The following is a 20132-nucleotide window of genomic DNA, read 5'->3' on the forward strand; positions in this document are numbered from 1 at the left end:
TTACCATTTGAGTCAAATAGTGTTTCACACATCTCAATTTTCCAACAATATTGTGTGTCCACAGGGCTACTCGTCTGTTATAATTACTCATTCTGATTTTTTGTCAGTCAGTATGTTTACATGCACAGGTAAGTCGAGCTACAGTTATAGCTCGGCTGGGATTTGACCATAGACAGTAAAAGATTTGACTGGACCACTGTCATATTCGTAGACCAGTGTTTCTCAAAGTGTGGTCCGGGGATCACTGGTGGTCCGCAAGGTATCCCAAGTAGTCCGCGAGCAGACTTGGTAAAATATAATATAGAGGAGTTGTTTGCAATATTGAATTAACTTGTATGTAAAAACAGTTCTGCAACTAAGATATGCCAGTTTAAATCATACAGTATGAATCCACACAATAGGCAAAGTACAAAGACAATAAGCAAGGTGGTTCAGTAGGCCTATTGTGTAGACTAATTATAGGCTACTGTTGAAGTAGGTCTAATCTTTTTTTTTTTTTTTAGATTGACTTTTTTTAGACTGAAAAGGTTTGAGAAACACTGTCATAGGCCAAAGTATTAATGTTTTACTCCGCCTCGCTAGATGGCGATATGCGCCCAAACACAACACATTCCCCAAACAGACTCTCCATCTTAGCCATAGCTAACTTGCTAGCGAACTTTCCATATTAGCTTACTTGCTAGCAAACTTTGCATCATCAGTCTAACTAGTTAAATAGTTAACATTACACGATGAACATTTTCGTATGGACATTCTGGGGGATGTTAATTTGTATGAGAGAAGCTTCAACTTCTGGGTATGTAGCATTGTGGCATAAAGCTTAGGTAGTTAGCTTGCTAACTCTGGCAGAAATCTCCAGTGTTCTTGTTCCATGTAGTTTCGTGTTGCAGCCACAGGGTTGCAGCAACAGCACGTAGACTAGCCTACAGGAAAGCTGCGTATGAACTCATTCGGAATATTTTGAAAACGTAACAGCTAGATATTCTGTTTTCTCATTTTGTAGACGAAAATGAAGAGAGATTTTATCTTAGTTTTTATTTCATGCAAAACATTTTAGTCTCGTCTTTTTTCGTCAACAATAATGCATCTTAAGATAGTCTTAGTCAGTGTTTCAGGACATTACTGCCGTCTCGTCATCGTTTTCGTCTTAGTCATGAAAAAAAAGGTTGTTGACGAACATATTTCCTCTCGTCTCGTCTGACGAAATTAACACTATCAGAGAATAAATATAAAGTCTAGAAAAAAACCTGTAAAACAGAAAAAGAAAGGAAAATAGCAAACTCAAGTGTTGCGATCTAAGCTTGTGAAGTCCTTGTGCTGTCCTTGTGTGAGCAAACCTTAGCTAGTGGTATCTCCTCAGTTGATGCCTTAAAACACAACTAACTTCTCAAACACTTTTGCATTCAGACGACGCCTATGGAACGACTGCAAAGGAAAATAATCGCTCTACTGGAGCAGAGGGGCTTGACCATGTAATGGTGCCACAGACAGACAGAGACAGAGATTTTGTGCTTTATAGATAGTTAGATACGTGTCATCACAGTGTTTTCACAGAAAGTATTTTTCAGTATTTTGAAAATACAAAAATACACAACACTGAAGTATTTTGATACAAAATACGAAGGCATTTTCATCATCTCAATAAAATACAAATTACAAAATAGTATTTTGTATTTGAAATACTGCCCATCCCTGCTTGTAGATCAAGTCTTGGAAAATAGTTATTTCTTTTCAATGGAAATGATTTTTAACATCAGATGAAAGACAATTTTAAGTATGATGATGATGATGATAATTGTACATAATGATAACAATGTGTAAAGTTATTTTCACCAACTAGTTCATCTACATCTCATTCCCACATTCTTACTAGTCAAAAGTACAACTGAAATGTATAATGTAGATCATTTTAGCACCTGTGATGCAATTACCATCATTTCCCAACTATTAGCTGCAGCTTATACATTGATTTAGCAAAATTTCTTTAGCTATGAGGTTAATACATGGGGGCAGTTAATATGGTATATTGTTTTTTGTTTCTTTTAACTTGCATAAAACACTGTCCTGTGGCTTATACACAATACGGCTAATACACAGGAAATTACTGTATGTATTTCATGTGCCCTGGATATTATAAAATTATAATATTTATGTTAAGCTGGGTACATGTGGTGATGTGAACAATTTTCATATGGTATTCCTTGAATGTAAAGGTAATATGTGATTGGTAATCATGATGTTTTGATCTCTTGGAATATCTCTTATGGGTAGTTTTAATAAAATACTAATTTACTGAATTTTGGGGTGTTTTCGAATAGTACATTTACATATTTACAATAGTAAATAGCATAGCAATGCAGACCTATGTAATCATTTGTATTTCAAGTCTCTGCTGGGAGGTAGGAAGGTATAAATACATTGATTAATGAGGTTGTGGGCATTTCAATTAGTGCTGCATCACGTTGTGTCTCTGAAAACGTAGATTTGCTCATTATTACACATAAATCTTGAATTTTATCAACCAAAATGAAGGGCAAAATCACATAATGATTCAAAACATGTATGCCAACATCAAACACCACATATGCATCTGTAATAATGAGGTTTGGATTATTTTCTGGGCTCTTATGAGTGGGTTAACAAAAATAGGCGGAATTTCCTTTTTTCAAATCAGAGGTCAACTTTGAAGGCCTGTACAGCCACAAAGCTACAAGATCCAACTTGCTATCATACCATTTTATACTCCAGAGATATGTAGCTTTCAGAAAAATATAGTGAGAATTCCCCCCCCCCCCAAGTGGTAGTGACACGCCCTTTTTTGGGCCTGTGGCTCATGGACTATCGGGGATATATGGCAATACACATTAACACGTTTCCCAATCATGAGGGGTCACATGTACATTTATTACTCAAATCGTTTTAAACTGTGTCATTGTTGGTAGGCAGTCTAATTTAGAATAATTTTGCAATTTATACCAGGATGAGGGTGCAAAAACAAAAAAGGCACTTTCACCAAAGACAGTTCGTGTTAGGGGAATGTCATACATGATTTGCCCACATGATCGAAGATTACAATTTCTGCAGACTTTAGGAGTCAGGAGAGAACATAAGAAAGGAGGCAGTTCACATAGAATGGCCTTATAAAGAAAATTATACCAATGCTTCAACCTGCAATTCTACAAAGACGCCAACCAACACACTCATACAAGCTACAGTGATGAGCCCTACTCATTCTTTTTCAGAATGTTCCTTATATCCATAACCATAAGTCTATCTTCAGTGAATTAGCAAGCTACCACCAAAAGCCAACAATCATAAAAAGACCTGCGTGCGCATGAAAACTGTGTGTATTGTAGCCTAGATTTATTTGAGTTTTTTTGCTTTCCTTTTGCGACCTCATCACTTAATATGTTATTGATAGGGATGCACGATATATCGGTGGCCGATATATTTTATTGGCTGATAAGTGAAAAAATGAAACTATTATTATCGTTCCGATAATTCCGGCCGATAATTTGCACCAATATTTTTTTAAAGCCCTAATTTCCCAACTAGGCGTATGTAAGGCCCGTCTGGCTATACTGACCTACTTGAGCTTGGTTGGCTATACTTCCTCAAAATACTGTCAGCAGTGTGGATGTATTTCACCATTCTAACAAGATCTGAGGATCTGCGTTGAATTTGTGCAGCCCAAAATCCTTTCGTGAATGATCCTCCATTTGACCTAAGCAGGGCGGAGCTAAGCCTACCTAGAGCCATCTTTTGTGCTGGTGTGTTTGCACTTTACCGAACATCCAGGAGGTGTACCCCCTATGGGGAGATTCCATAGGCTAACAAGTAGGGGTGTGAATCTCTCATGTAAAAGACGATACATGGGCACGATTCGATACAAGAAAAGATACATGTTTATAAAAAAAGATTCAGTACGATGCGATGCAGTTCAAGAATGGAAAGCATTCTGAAAGATTTTTTATCATTTGCTCATGGTGCACATTAATTTTATATTATCAATTATCATGGTCATGGTTGTCAATTAGGCAAAAAAATGTGTGAATATGATTATCTAAACTGAAGTTTGTTTCATATACTGTATTGAAGTAAAGAATAGTCTACATTTCAGTCAAACACAGCAGCCAAATACAACATAAAAATACATTTTTATAGACTTTTAACAGATTTTATAGTTATATCTGATTGTTTTCATGGAGCTGTAGCCTTGTTGAGGTAAGACAATACCGAAATAAAATAAAACAGTGCTTAAGACACTCTTGGCCTTTTCTCATTTAGCCTACAGTAGCCTACCCTACAAGAATAAAATATGCCTACAAATCAATGAACTCTCTGGGCTTATTTTGTTCCAACAGTAGACCTAATGCAGAAACCTATAATGCCACAAGTCTGAGTGAATATGAACAAAATCATTGGCTAATAATTTGTGCATAGTTTTAGCAGCAACATAAAAAACTATTTTGTTACACAAACTACATACTGGCTCATAAAATGTAACAAAATAAAATACCAACTACATGTACCGAAGAGCGGTACAAAATATGACCACCTCCCAGTCCAGCACATTTTTTCCACAAAAATAAGTCACGATTGTCAAATTGTGTTAATTTCCTACTTTGTTCCTTTTTTTGTGTTTGTAATTGAGTGTGTGTGGTTGTTTTTGTGTATGTGTGCTTCTGTGTGTGTTTAATGAGTGTATGTGCCTGCATGTAAGTTGTTTTTTTTGTGTGTGTTGTGTGTGTGTGTGTGTGTTTGTGTATGGAGGTGTGCTTGTGTGTGAGGGTGCATGTGTGTTTATGTGTGTGTGTTTTGTGCGTTATATTTACCAATAACCTAGGCCATCTGTTACAATAATGCATGGTTCCTGGTTCCTTCCGTCAAAATACTGTAGGGGACTAGGGCACCATCATGTAACAATGTTAACAAACATCAAATGTAAAGCATTAACCTAGGCCATCTGTTACAATAATGCATGGTTCCTGGTTCCTTCCTTCAAAATACTGTAGGGGACTAGTGAATCACCATCATGTAACAATGTTAACAAACATCAAATGTAAAGTGTGTATATATATTTAACAGTAAAAAGGGGTAGGGTGGGGTGAGAAGGGTTAATGTAACAACAACATATTACAGTTATAGCACTTTTCTTGACACCCAAAGTGCTTCATAGGAGAGGTGGAATCTCACTAAGCACCACAGTGTTTCCCACAGAATTGGATTCAATTTGTGGCGGTAGCTGACTTGGACAACACGGGGGGGGGGGTGTATTAAGATCGTCTTAGTAGTGTATAGGTCTAATTGAGTGCCTGTCACTTTAAGACGTTTGTGAGGGAACCCTTGCAATTGTAACACAGTATTTATGTGTGGATGCAATTCATAACGTTTTCTACATAGTTAAAATAAAGGTTCATACTTCTCCTTGGGACAAGCACTTTTGAATTTTGGAAAACACTTTTCCATTTACATTGGGATTTTGCAAACATTCAGTGTCAGAGTCAATAAAATGAGCCCTTCAACGAAATTGACAAGCAGCTGTAAGTAGGCTAAGCATGCTAAATTCGACATCCAAACAGTATTCTAACGTTAGCTTTGAGATACTGCTTGATTGCATAACTTAACTTAGTTTAGTCTCCTCAATGTAGCCTACTATGTTGTGATAAGACCTTAGCAGAGTTAACTTCAATGCAGCAGTTTTGAACAAATTTGCGCAGCATGGTCACGATGCTAAGCGGATTTAATAGCAATTTAGCCAGACGTCTTCTATGCAATGCTTCTATGTGGCAACAATCCTTCAACAATCGTGAATATTTTGTTAAATGCACATGCAGAGGAGGGGCAGCGGGCTACGAGAGAGAGCGGGGCGGGGCAAGGAAAGGCTGCCTGCGTAAAAAGTGCAGCTCAATGCAAGGATTTGATTTTATATTTAATTTAAATTAAATTGAATTAAACATAGAACGTTAATGTGTGGCGGCCGGTTTTGATTTCATGGCGCCCCGCCACATATTAGTCAATGCACCACCAATGTGTAGCACTCATCTGAGTGATGCACAACAGCCATTATGTGCCAGAATGTTCACCACACACTAGTTTCAGGTGGAGAGTGAAGAAGTGAATGGACCAATAACGCTTACTCTTTGCGATAAGTGCCATGGGATCTTTAACAACCTCAAGTCAGAACCTCAATTTAACATTCATGCAAAGGAAAGCATCTCCTGCAGTACAGTGTCCCGGTCACTGCAATAGGGCATTGGGATTGACATTTGTTTGGTGGCTTTTGGCCACAGCGAAGAGTGCCACCTATTGGCCAGCCGCCAACACCTCTTCCAGCAGGAACTTACTCTTCCAAGGAGGTCTCTTATCCAAGTACTAACTAAGCCTGCTTAGCTTCAGTAATTCAGCAAAGTCAGGGTATCTGCTGGTCTGGCTGCTAGCTAAAAAGAAAAGGTGAAAGGCATATATGATTCTAACTGTCTCACTGAATTGCATTTTGCACACTCAATTCTCACTGGTATTTGCTAGACAACAAGTACCAAAACATAATTCATAGTTAAAAAAAACATAGTTCATAATTCTGAGAAATTCTTGAAGTGTGTGTGCTTCTGTGTGTGCGCCTGTGTGTGTGCATGTGCATTCATGCGTACGTGGCGTGGGTGGTTGACATATAAGCCCAAACAAAGTATTTTTTAAAAACTTGACATATTATCCCTGAAATTGTTTTATTTGTGTTGCTGTGACTCTGGGATTTTCAAATATGTGGTCTTTTAGAATTTTTATGTCAATTTGCTGTATCAGCACCCAAAATTGTCATATGGTGTGACTTGAAAGCTATTTTATATAAAATGAAAATGAGTATTTTCTTTATTATTTTACTCACTTCACCGTATATTTTTATTATGGCTGCTTTGATATTTAACATTTCCTTGTAAAAATATTTTACATTATTCTTCTAAATCATCATACGGAATACAGCATATCTCCTTAATCTTTCAAAGTATTTTAGATTATCAAAATGCTTGAGACTTTTGCTACAGGGTTCCCGCGGGGTCTTAAAAAGTCTAAAAAAGACTTAAATTCAGAAAGTTAAATTTAAGGCCTCAAAAAGCCTAAAAAACACAAGTCTGGGTCTTAAATTTAATTTACCCAAGTCTTAAAATTCTTACCTTCGTTCATTGTGTTAATTGTGTTCAAGCGTTGTCCGCCGAAAATAAAATAGTAAAGCGCTGTCGAATAATAAATTGGTTGTTTTGTTTTACGTGGTGATAATAATCCCATTGCGTGATCACTGCAGGTATAACTCCTGTAAAGTAGGTGGCGGTATGTAACCCGCCAATAAAATAAAGGAAGTTGCTTCAATAGGCTACCTGCCCGCCGAATTCGTGCAACGTCCGGGCTGTCGTCGAGCGCGTAGTTTTCAAAGATCATGGGGAAGTGTGTGTTCAACGTGACTTGGCTCGATAAGGGCGAGTTTTGCAGCTGGTTAGAAGCGGTCCCCAGCAGTAGATATGAAGCTCGCTGCAAAGTATGCAAGAAGATATTACAGCTAGGGACATTGGGTGTGAAGGCGCTCGAGTCTCATGCCAAAGCGGACAAACACCAGTTTGCCATGAAAAGCCTTCAGCAGAGTCAAACCATCTCACTAGGGCTGGGATAAACGATTATTTTTTAAACGATTAATCTAGCGATTATTTTTTCAATGCATCGATTAATCTAACGATTCATTTTTTCAGTCCGATTCGATTTCGATTCGATGATCTCCCCATTAATTCACTAATAGCAACTTACACATGTTTATTTACACATATGAATGAAAAAACATGAATTCTTTAACATTGCAATATATGTTTATTGCTCTTAAGATTCCAAAATAAAAGACTATACAAGTGCAAAGTAATGCATTCTTAGTCAGAGGTAGCATTCAATAAAGTTCAGTAGTGTATGTCTAATTGAGTGCCTGTCATTTTAAGACGTTTGTGTGGGAATCCTTGCAATTAACATTAACACAGTTAAAAGGCTGCTGATGTGTAAATGCAATTCATAACGTAGTTAGTTCAAATAACGGTTCGTACTTCTCCTTTGGACAAGCACTTTTGAGTCTTGGAAAACACTTTTCCATTTACATCGGGATTTTGCAAACATTCAGAGTCAATAAAATGAGCCCTGCATGAGTAACGAATAAGCAGCTGCAAGTAAGCATGCTAAACTTGACACCCAAACAGTATTCTAACGTTAGCTTTGAGATACTGCTTGATTGCATACTGTAACTTAACTTAGTTTAGTCTCCTCAATGTACTATGTTGTGATAAGACCTTAGCAGAGTTTACTTTAACTTTAATTCAGCAGTTTTAATGCTGCAAATTTGCGCAGCATGGTCACGATGCTAAGCGGATTTAATAGCAATTTAGCCCACTGTGTTCTATGCAGTGCTTCTATGTGGCAACAACAATCCATCAACAATCGTGAATATTTTGTTAATGCACATGCAGAGGAGGAGCAGCAGGCTCGTTACGAGAGAGAGCGGGCGGGGCGAGGAAAGGCTGTGTGAGTAAAAAGTGCAGCTCAATGAAATTATTATCTTTAATTTAAATAGTAGGCCTACAACATAGAACATCAATGTGTGGTGGCCGGTTTTGATTTCGTGGTGCCCAGCCACAGATTAGTCAACGTATGGAAAACACTGAAGGTGTAAAATTAGAAATATTTAGCAGCACACGTTATGCTTGACGAATCGACGCTCATATTTTGTGTCGACGTATTTTTTGCGTCGACGTCATCGATTACGTCGACGCGTTGTCCCAGCCCTACATCTCACAGTTCTGTTCGCCATCCCAGCCGCCGAGGCCTACATCATTGTCGATGCCTGGTCCCTCCGGATTCCAGGCAAATAACGTTACAGCTTCGTCGAGACGGCCTGATCTTCGGACTACTTTCGGATCCACTGAGACCTCAAAATCGGAGGTACTTTGGATTCTCCACACAGTGACAAAACATATGTCACATAACAGTAACGATAATATTAGTGACCTTTTCCAGGCAATGTTCCCCGACTCGAACATTGCGAAAGCGTTTACGTGCGGGCCGAACAAGATCGCTTATATAGCTAGATTTGGTATAGCGGACTTCATCAAGAGAGATCTAATAAACACCATTAGTGGACAGTATGTCTTGATGTTCGACGAAAGCTTCAACTCAACCACCAAGTCCAAGCAGCTGGACCTCCACGTTCGTTCCTGGAGCAATGGAGAGGTGCGGTCGAGATACATGGGATCTCAATTCATGGGACATGGGACAGCGCAGGACCTCCTGAAGCATATCGAAGTAAGTGATGGCCTACTTTACTGATTGGCCTTGGACGTTTACTTATCAATTTGTAGGGCATGCAATACAAATAGGTCTGCATTTGAACATCATGTCATAGGCCTACCTCATCTAAGGGAATATGCAAAAATGTAGTGCATGCATATTGTGTAAAATGTGCATGTCATCCTATGATCTATATGATGTAACATTTATAGCATCTATGAGACAATGTAGCCTACGGAAATTAAAGCCTAATTATTTTTTCAGTCTGCATAGTTTGAACATGCGGTGAAAAAGAGTAGTGCATTCCAGATTCACATTCATATTCAGCCTGCCAGTTTTATAGGCTATTTATATTTAACATACAGCTTTCAATATGTTGGTTTCATCTATGTACAGTCATTGGTTCCATTGAGATAGTTGATAGGCTAGATAATGTAGAGGGAGATTCAAATATTAGCCTACTTAAAATTCTTTTAATAGCTTTGTTTGTTAAGGACACCTGTGGAGAGAAGCTCCTCAGCCTCTCTTTAATTTCTGTTAATTTCGTGATTTAATTTCTTTCAGTAATTTTTGAATGTCTGTTTTATCAGCTGCATCAGCTCCATACTAGAAGAAAGGTTGCCGTTTAACATGTAGCTGAATTTATACATTTATGTAATCTTTATTTCTTCTTATTTTCCAAAAGGAGGCATCGCATCAATTGGACCACAGCAGGCTGATTTCAGTCTCCATGGATTCACAATGTGAATTTGAAGATTTTGGACATACTCCAACAGGACCATACAGAGAAGTATGGGGGTGCACAACTGGTGTCCGTCGGCAGCTGTGGACTCCACACACTACATAACTCCTTCAAGGTGGGATTTTCGATGTGGAATGTGGATAAAATTTTAAAGGCCATGCACACTCTTTTCCACAACGTTCCTGCAAGGAGGGAGGAATACGAACAAGTCACAAAATCTACACTGTTTCCCAAGCCATTTTGTGGCCACAGGTGGCTTGAAAGTCTCCCAGTTGTTGAACGGGCGCTCGAAGTCTGGCCATCTCTCATGCTGTACATGGACGCTGTACACAATAAACAGCTCCCAAATCCCAAAACAGCATCTTTTGACACCATCGAGGCAGCCATTAAGGATCCCCTTACGACAGCGAAGATGCACTTTTTCATGACTCTGGCCAGGACCTTCCATCCGTTCATGAAGAAATACCAGACCGATGAACCTATGATGCCTTTCCTTGCCAAAGATTTGACTGAGTTAATTAAGGTAATTATTTACTGTATATGGGTAGTGTAATTAGTTGGCATGGGCTTCTCATTTTATTTGTTTATTTATTCATCTGTGATGCTTTTATCCAAAATAACAAAGTATTTGTCACAGTTTAGGGATTGCATGTAAAATGTTGTAGGGCCAGTCTCCTATTGTCTGTAGTGGCAATTATGTCAAAAAATTTGCTATATAAATACAATGTACTTACTTACATACTTATTTACTTACTTACTTTTGCCCACTGGCAGAGTCTACTGAGACGCTGTATTAAGAGAGAGGTCCTCCAGGACATCACTCCCCTTCAGCTCACCAAGCTTGATACGTCTGACAAGACCTTGCTCCTCCTCCCCCAGAAGATTGATATTGGCTTGGGTGCTGAGGCAGCAGTCAAGGTATCATATTTGGTAGTTTTGGATATTAATTATGATCAGTATGTACGCTGAAAGTATGATTTTGCTAAGCATACTAAACGTATTTGTTAGAGATGCACCGATAGATCGGCTGGTGACCGGAATCGGCCGATTTTCACGTGATCGGCCATGACCGGCGACCGGCCGGTCAGTCTGAGACGTGCCGATTTTATGCCGGTCAAATACACTCGTGCGCCGCAATTGTAACAACACCCAGCTGAGTTTGCAAAGTTTGAAGAAGCTATCAACCAGGCCAACACTGCAATAGGGCATTGGGATTGACATTTGTTTGGTGGCTTTTGGCCACAGCGAAGAGTGCCACCTATTGGCCAGCCGCCAACACCTCTTCCAGCAGGAACTTACTCTTCCAAGGAGGTCTCTTATCCAAGTACTAACTAAGCCTGCTTAGCTTCAGTAATTCAGCAAAGTCAGGGTATCTGCTGGTCTGGCTGCTAGCTAAAAAGAAAAGGTGAAAGGCATATATGATTCTAACTGTCTCACTGAATTGCATTTTGCACACTCAATTCTCACTGGTATTTGCTAGACAACAAGTACCAAAACATAATTCATAGTTAAAAAAAACATAGTTCATAATTCTGAGAAATTCTTGAAGTGTGTGTGCTTCTGTGTGTGCGCCTGTGTGTGTGCATGTGCATTCATGCGTACGTGGCGTGGGTGGTTGACAGACTTCGAGCGCCCGTTCAACAACTGGGAGACACACAGCTGAACCACCAGCCTGCTGAACGGAGATAAACGACTGCGACATTAAAAATAATCAAAGATGTCAACAAGCAGCGACATACAGTAGCCCTAGTAGTTCTACTCCACTGAAAAAAAAATACTCTAACTATTTACTGCACGTAGACTAGGGCTATGCCTTAAAATACCCTAGTCTAGCAGATTGAGAAGTGGATGTCGTGAAAGTGAACAAACAAATTAGAAAGGCAAACAAAGTTGCTTTTGACATAGTAGCCTACAATGAAGAAAACTGATGCTCTGAATACTGAATCAGTCATCTCTGAAAGTTTTTAACCATTTAACCGGAATTTGGATTTAATTTTTTCACCGCAAAACAGACGTGCACTGTTTTCATATGGTGGAGCACCTAATCGCTATTAGCACTTCTCCCCTGTGTTTGCGTGATAGCCTAGGCTGCTACCACTTTTCCCTCGCCCTCCCATAAATTCATCAATGCATATGAAAATATGTTACATGGTAGTATGTTCAAATGTATCATGAAAATTGTTCTTAAATCTTTAGTTGGATATTGGATGTGAGAAGCATAAAATGGGTGTTCCATAACTTAACTTAATCCTTATTATACGGCTCTTCACAATGCAAGTAGAATGCTCCATTGACTTGAATGGGATTTCTGAAAGTTCTAGCGGTCATTATTTCTTGGGAAAGGACCTGAAAACAAGAATGACCGCTGTCAATGGCAACGGAGTTTGTGCTTGGAACTTCATTCAAAAGTGAAAGCAGACGGTTGATCAGCTGTGTTCTAAAGAATGTTTGATTCAAGTTCAGCGTGTTGCGAACTATTTGTTTCTCAGCAAAAGCCACGACGAAACGGTAACAAATAAGTGTAAAGAGACATATCATGGAGTTTATTTTTTCGTTTTGGCAAGTAGCCGTATAATAAGCGGGATAATGTATAGAACGCCGGTCATCATGGGAAAAATAAGTCCCTTCAGGGCGAAACAAGACCCCTCCGCTGGTGCGTCGGGGTCCGGTTCGCCCTGTCGGGACTTATTTTCCCCATAATGACCGGCGTTCTATACATTATCCCTTACATAATTTCATACTGCATCTGAAGTTAGACTTGAAAAAGAATCTGTCTGCTCACCGGTTCCATTTTTTTTAACAGCCATTTCATCATTGATAAGTTGATTACACGTCTATATTAACTATTAACCATCTTCTATCAAAGAAAAGATAGAAAATAACTATTTGTGTGTGTGCTGTAAAATGGTTAGAAGAAATGAAATCGGAATCGGCTAAAATCTGTATCGGCAGGTCAAACTCTATGGAAAAATCGGAAATCGGTATCAGCCCAGAAAATTGCAATCGGTGCATCTCTAGTATTTGTGAACTGTATGAGGTTTGATTGAAGAATGTTTTGATGGAACCTATATTTTTATACTATACTTTAAAGCAAATTATTTTGGATGGTGATTCCCCATAATGAAGTGTAGGTTCACATAGATCATGTGAAGCAAGTATGATTCTTCTGAGACATCCCAAACACAGCAAATAAGACATTGTATGACCCCATTGCATAAAGTCACATAATTGACCAAAGCTACTTCATGCCATGTGGTACTTAAAACTCCATTTTGATATTACTGTTTTATTGTCCAGGACAGTAGAAGTGCAGAGCTAAGGATCCTTGAATTTAGAAGGGATTGTATGCAGGGCCTCTCAAACATTGTCAGAAAAGCACAGGAGAAGAGCCCCTTGAAATATCCGACAGTTAGGCAGATGGAGTGTCTGGACCCATCTCTCATGTTCAGGGACTCAGACAGATGCAAAAATCAGATGAAGGCTCTTGTCCAGACATTCCTGAAGAACAAGCAGCTGACAGGAGGTGTACCTGCTGGTAGGAATGGTTTGGAAGGGGTTATGAACCATGCTCAACTATCCTTAGATTTTCTATTGGGCTTTATTCGGACCATTAGTTGCAGACATTTGCTCTGACAATTGACAATTTCCAATGTCCTATCAGGGTATTGGTTTAGCATGGATGTTTCACTTTTGTCATTTCCCCTTCTGATTGTCCTGTACCTGTTCTGTGTGCAGTGGCTCAGATGCACTGAATAAGTTTCATACTTTTATACAGGTTTTTGTTGTAGACATTTAGATATAGTGTCTTTACCTTACACAGGTATATAGGATTTGGTATACACATTTCCTTTATGTGCGTTGGAACAATACAAAAATGCAGAGAGAAAAAAGACAGGAGTGACAATATTTTCAGTCATGACTATGCATATTTGACTGACTTCTTATTTTCTCACACTTTTTTGTAGGGGATGCCATTGTCCAACAATTTGAATCTTTCCTGTCTGCTGAGGCAAGAAATTAAGAATTTCTTTCCTTTCAGCCATTTGAGAGACGCTTAGACACCTTCTTGTATGAGAGATTGAGAGGTCCCTACCCTGCTGCTTGGGTTTTTTGTCAGAAGTTACTGCTCCTTTCACATGGCCAGGCCACTGTTGAAAGGGGATTTTCTATCAACAAGGAGGTGGAGACCGAAAACATGCAACAGGACACAATTGTTGCACAAAGGCTCATATGTGACTTTGTTACAATGCATGGGGATGCCACTCAGGTCCCCCTTACCAAGGAACTTATGGCATCTGTGGGTGCAGCCCGGTCAAAATACAGACTCTTTCTTGATCAAGAGCGCATCAGAAAAGAAAAGGAATCTCAGAGCAAGAAAAGAAAGCTGGCTGAGCAGTGTCTGGTGGACCTTAAGAAAAGGAAGACAAACTTAGAAAATGTGTGTGCCTGTCTTGTCAGGGAGGCAGATGCACTAGCAGAACAAGCTGAGGGCAAGGCTGGCTCCAAGATGACTTCTCTCAAAGTCCAATGTCCTGAGAAGGGCACACAAAGAAAAACCTGGAGAACTGAAAGCCCTTGAAACTGAGATTGATGCTAAAGGGGATGAACTCAGACATATGTAGGGTTAGGTTGTATGTACAAATGTTGTGTTGGGAATATGGATATCAGAAGTTATATCATCCATAAGTATTTTCATCTGTTTTAATGATGAGTTTCTTTGATATATAAGTGTATCAAAAAATAAAAAGGAAGAATTGTCTAGGATTATTAGAATGTTTCTATTTATGTTGTGTCGGTCTTAAATTTCACACATAATGGTCTTAAAAGGTCTTAAAAAGGTCTTAAATGTAACTAACTGAAACCTGCAAGAACCCTGTTGCTAACACCATTTCCTTTGTGTTCTATTGACATTTTCATGATTTATCAGTAATGAAGCCTTTTTTTCCTCACAAATGTGAATGTCATGCAAAAAAAACGGAAGAAAAAAACTCTTCTCCTGACTAAATCTATACGACTCTTTGCTGCACGGCGGTCATAAATACTGAAAAATGTATTTAATTAAAATACAAGTAATTAGTAAAATACAAAAATACCCACACAATAATCATAGTATACTAACTTTTAAAAGAAACTCCAAGGCCTATTATTGAAAATATATCCCCTAGAGACAATAAATACTATTTTCTGATTGGCTGGCAGAGGGCTGTTAATGCTGTACATTGGGGCTCCTATGAAGTAGATCTGGTAAAAGAAATGTAATCAGCGTCCCATATCAATGTAAACAATGATTGAACTGACAAGAAGCAGACTTCGCAACAGTGGAATCAACTGTAACACAGCAACTACCCACCATCATTTCCGAAACCAATGAATGTAGGGCGACAAATTGGCCAGCCTCTTTTTAAACTGAACTGCATTTCCCTCTTTGTGCTATAAATGCATAACCTGACTCTCGCCAGATGGATTTCGTTCCGCCTAGCTCCACTCATCCATCTGGGATCGATTCATTGGAGAGGTGTTTCAGAAGGCTGGGCCTGATAAAAAATCCTTGCATATGATTGGATAAGCCACTTGTCCGTCATCTATTGACGTGCCACTTCAACCACTCACATTGAAGCCAACCCGTGGCGCTGAGAACAGTCTCACAGTCGCTTCTACGCTAGGTCACATCTATGAAACTCCCGCCCTGCATCCTGATTGGCTCTACCATAAAATCTGGTGCCGAAATCACTCTCAACGGAAGCGATCCCAGATGGATGTGAGTGGAGCTAGGCGGAACGAAATTCATCTGTCGTGAGTCAGGTTAATAAATGCATGCCTATTGCCTACATGATTGCCTCAATTAGACAAGGCAAACGAGGTGGTGGAATTGCCTCCATTCTCTCAAACAAATATAGTTGCACACGAGTCAACTTTGGCGAATTCGCTTCCTTTGAGTATATTGCCCTCACTCTGAAGGCTGACCCAGCTGTACTTCTATTAACCTTATACCGCCCTCCTAAACTATGGACTGGCTTTCTCGACCAGTTTTCTGAACTTATGTCGCTCATCATCACTAGCTATGATCGGATAATTGTAAATGGCGACTTCAATATTCATGTCAATAAGACAACTGATGCTAAAGCCAGTAAGTTCCTTAATGTGTTGGACAGTTTAGAGCTAAAGCAGCATGTTCCAGGACCCACCCACAACCTTGGCAACACCCTCGATCTAGTCATTTCCAGAGGGATAGAAGTCACAGACTTATCAGTAAATGATATAAATATGTCTGATCATCATTGTGTATCTTTTAATATTGTACTACATACTCCAAAAATTCATCCCGAAATTGCAATCAAATCGCGACTCTTGGACATTAGAGCAGAACAGCAGTTCATAGCTCTTATAGACTCCATAAATTTAGATATTTTACATCATCCCATTGATCAAATGGTAGAGGCTCTCAATCGTGAATTAGGCGCTCTGCTTGACAGAGTGGCACCCTTAAAGACTAAAAAAAGGCCCTGTAGCAAACTGACACCTTGGATGAACGAAAATATCCATGATCTAAAAAGATCATGTAGGAAAGCTGAGAGAACATGGAGAAAAACTAAGTTACAGGTTCACCGTGCCATTCTAAAAGAAAAAATTGCAAATTATAATAGAGCTATTCGGAATGAGAGGAGGAACCACTTCTCTAAGGTAATTGCTGAAAACAGTGGAAACTCTAGGGTGTTGTTCTCTACCATTGATAGGCTATTGCATCAAACACCTTTTGATACACTCAGTCAGGCATCCTCTCTAAGATGCGAAGAATTTGCAGACTTCTTCAAAAACAAAGTCATTTCTATAAGGGAGGCTATTGGTAACACAAGTAATATGTTTGATAGTACACCCAAAAACAGCCCCCCAAAATTAAGGTCCTTTAGCACTATTACTCAATCTGAGCTTGGTAAAATTATAACTCAAACCGGCTCCTCAACATGTGTTTTAGATCCAATCCCTACTACATTCCTCAAAAAAGTATATGATGGCTTAGCTCCCTTTTTTCTCAAGGTAATAAATACCTCATTAGAAACAGGTATATTTCCAACTGCTTTTAAAACCGCTGTTGTGAAACCTTTACTTAAAAAGTCAAATCTTGACCATACCAATCTGAGCAACTACAGGCCTATATCAAATCTATCGTTTTTGAGCAAAGTACTTGAAAAAGTTGTTTGTAATCAGTTAAATACCTTCCTCAACGAAAACAGTATCCTTGAAAAATTCCAATCAGGTTTTAGATCAAATCACAGCACAGAAACGGCTCTAGTAAAAATAGTCAATGATCTCAGACTAGCTACCGACTCAAACAAAGTCTCAATCCTTATTCTTCTGGATTTGAGTGCGGCATTTGACACCATTGATCATAGCATCCTAATTCACCGCCTTGCGAAGTGGGTGGGTCTCTCTGATAATGCTCTAAACTGGTTTCAAACCTACATTACTGGCAGAGATTTTTATATCAGTCTAGGAGATCATGTATCTGAAAAACATGACTTGCCTTTTGGTGTGGCCCAGGGGAGCTGCCTTGGTCCCCTGCTATTTTCTCTATATATGCTTCCATTGGGAAACGTCATAAGTCAACATAATGTAAACTTCCACAGCTACGCAGATGATACCCAATTGTATCTTTCTGTTGAGCCAACTAACCCAGATGGCCTTTGCTCCCTCACTGCATGCCTAACCTCCATTAATCAGTGGATGAGCAAAAACTTTTTGAAACTAAATGATGACAAAACAGAGGTACTTCTGGTTGGACCAAAACTAAAGCGAGATATTATTCTTAGTAATCTGGGGAACTTGGCACACCAGGTCAAACCAAAAGTAACAAGCCTCGGTGTCATCTTAGATGCAGAGTTAAGTTTTAAGCCCCATATCAGTAAAGTTACTCAGACAGCCTATTTCCACTTAAGAAACATTGCCAAAGTGCGGCCCTTTTTAACTCAACAAGATGCAGAAAAACTAATTCACGCCTTTATCACTAGCAGGTTAGACTACTGCAATGCACTTTTCACTGGTCTTCCCAAAAAACATCTAAAGAAATTGGCACTCATACAGAACTCTGCGGCTAGACTTTTAACTAAGACTAAGAAGAGAGAACACATCACCCCTGTGTTGGCTGAACTGCACTGGCTCCCTATTTCCTATAGAATTGATTTTAAGGTTATGTTAATTACTTACAAAGCTCTGAATGGCATAGCACCTTCATATATCTCTGAGCTTTTAATATCTTATCAACCACAAAGGAAACTTAGATCATCCAATTCTAATCTTTTAATCGTACCCAAAGTGCTCCACAAACAAAGTGGAGAAGCTGCGTTTATCCATTATGCCCCCAAACTATGGAACACCCTGCCTCTGTACATCAAGCAGGCGAGTTCAGTAAATATTTTTAAAAAAGATCTGAAAACATACCTGTACAGGAAAGCTTTTAGTTAACTCATCTTATCCTGTAGACTACATTTTCAGATTATTCTACATCTGCTACTATTGGAGGGCGCAGCCAGCCAGAAGCAGATGGGCTCCCCCTATTAAGTCAGGTTCTGCTCAAGGTTTCTTCCTGGAATATGGGAGTTTTTCCTTGCCACAGTTGCCATATGGCGTGCTTGTGGGGGGTAAGAGGGTTAAGGCTGCCAGTCTTATGACGTCATTTTCTATATTTTTGATATGTTGCTGAGCATATCATAAACAGCAAAGAAAAGTGATTGATAATGACTGACTGACTACTATTGTGTTACATGCTTCAAATGTAAAGCACTTTGAGCTGCATTCTGTGTATGAAAGGTGCTATACAAATAAAGCTTTATTATTATTATTATTATTATTATGACTGGCAACATGGGGGACAAACAGAATAACACCCTGTAAGGTGTCCCGATACAGAATTAATTAAGTATACTCTTTTGATCCCGTGAGGGAAATTTGGTCCATTATTTCAGCATACCTCCCAAGATGGCCATTATTGCAAATTTGTTTGGCTTTTTTATGCTTGGATTTTGTGAACGTTAGTACATTCTAAAAATGTTGTTATTGTAACCCCAAAACACGTCTGAACTGCTGTGTGAGCCAACTATCTGAAGTTAGGAAGTTAGCTACAGTTGGTATCAGTTAAGTTTGGACGGTTTCCTGCATGAATCACGCACCCATTTTCTTGGCAGAAATGGCACAAACTGCAGTTGACCCAAACAACCACCAGGTGGCTCTTGGGAGTTCTGCCACTACTAATTTTGATGCAACTTGACTTACTACTTCCATGACGCATCCAGTTTCCAAGTCAGTAGAACAATCAGAGACAGTTGAGCCATTACCAAACATATATGATAATACAATAGTGTGAGTTTATATATCTTAGGGGCATCGCCAGCCGATTTTGCCGGGGCTTCAGCCCCGAATGTATTTTGCAAATATGAAACCATTATTCGGATCATGCATTGGAACTGTGAGATGAGATGGACCTATTTATCAAATATAAAAGCAGGACACGGGTTTCCTCTCACTGTCCTTCATGCAGCAGATCTAACTTGAACGTTAGGCTACCTTAGGCTACCATAATTTGAAACGTAGGCTGCTTAGAGCGCGCACACGAGACAGAGTCAGTCAGTTCCAGGGTTGGGCATGTCATTGTTTGCATTTCCTATTTAGTGTAAGAAAGTTATAAGGAAATCATAAAGGCAACAAGGCAGGGGCGCCGGAACGAGTTTCAAAGTGCAGCCCAAAATCGCGTGCGCTTTTTCTCTTTCTTGCACAAACAAAATGTGTGCAAATAGCCTGCGTAATTCTGCTTCATAAAGTTGAACAAACGCATGTGGTCATTTTTTTTATAGATAAATAGAAATAGCCTACTGTCATGCAGTTTATGGGGTAGGCCAACGTGAACTTAGACACGGGAGATTCTTTCTCTAGGCTACTCGTAGCTGAGCAGAGTTGGGTGTAACGTGTCATTAATCACGTTACAGTTCCTACAGTGTGCTAGCAAAGATATTCAGGATTCTGGGAGGGCGACAAGAATATTGCCAAAAAAATAGAATTCATCGGAGTAGGCTGTTTGTTACCTTACTAC

The 20132-nt window shown here is 39.3% G+C and overlaps 2 protein-coding genes across 4 annotated transcripts in view; both read left to right on the top strand.

Annotated features, from left to right (window-relative positions):
• The window catches only part of LOC121693861 (caltractin), a 39634-nt gene that overhangs the window by 13617 nt on the left and 5885 nt on the right, over nucleotides 1-20132 (top strand). The window lies entirely within an intron of this gene.
• On the top strand, nucleotides 8752-14809 carry LOC121693855. Of its 3 annotated transcripts, none has more exons than XM_042073555.1 (4): nucleotides 8752-10574; nucleotides 10826-10969; nucleotides 13349-13586; nucleotides 14017-14809. In XM_042073555.1, the coding sequence occupies exons 1-4, from the start codon at nucleotides 10179-10181 to the stop codon at nucleotides 14070-14072; spliced, it is 834 nt and encodes a 277-aa protein (XP_041929489.1). In that variant the 5' UTR covers nucleotides 8752-10178; the 3' UTR covers nucleotides 14073-14809. The 3 variants fall into 3 exon arrangements, with proteins under 3 accessions (XP_041929489.1, XP_041929490.1, XP_041929488.1); XM_042073556.1 differs by having other exon boundaries at nucleotides 8752-10166; nucleotides 10287-10574; nucleotides 13349-14809; XM_042073554.1 differs by having other exon boundaries at nucleotides 13349-14809.

This window comes from Alosa sapidissima, chromosome 20 (genome assembly GCF_018492685.1).
Source record: "Alosa sapidissima isolate fAloSap1 chromosome 20, fAloSap1.pri, whole genome shotgun sequence".
Lineage (NCBI taxonomy): Eukaryota > Metazoa > Chordata > Actinopteri > Clupeiformes > Clupeidae > Alosa > Alosa sapidissima.

Bases quoted from the DNA above. Each gene is read 5' to 3' on its own strand.
- LOC121693855 (XM_042073554.1), top strand. From the start codon at position 10,179: ATGTGGAATGTGGATAAAATTTTAAAGGCCATGCACACTCTTTTCCAC. The intron at 10,575-10,825 runs GTAATTATTTAC...GCCCACTGGCAG, and splicing joins ATTTGACTGAGTTAATTAAG to AGTCTACTGAGACGCTGTAT. The intron at 10,970-13,348 runs GTATCATATTTG...TTTATTGTCCAG, and splicing joins GTGCTGAGGCAGCAGTCAAG to GACAGTAGAAGTGCAGAGCT.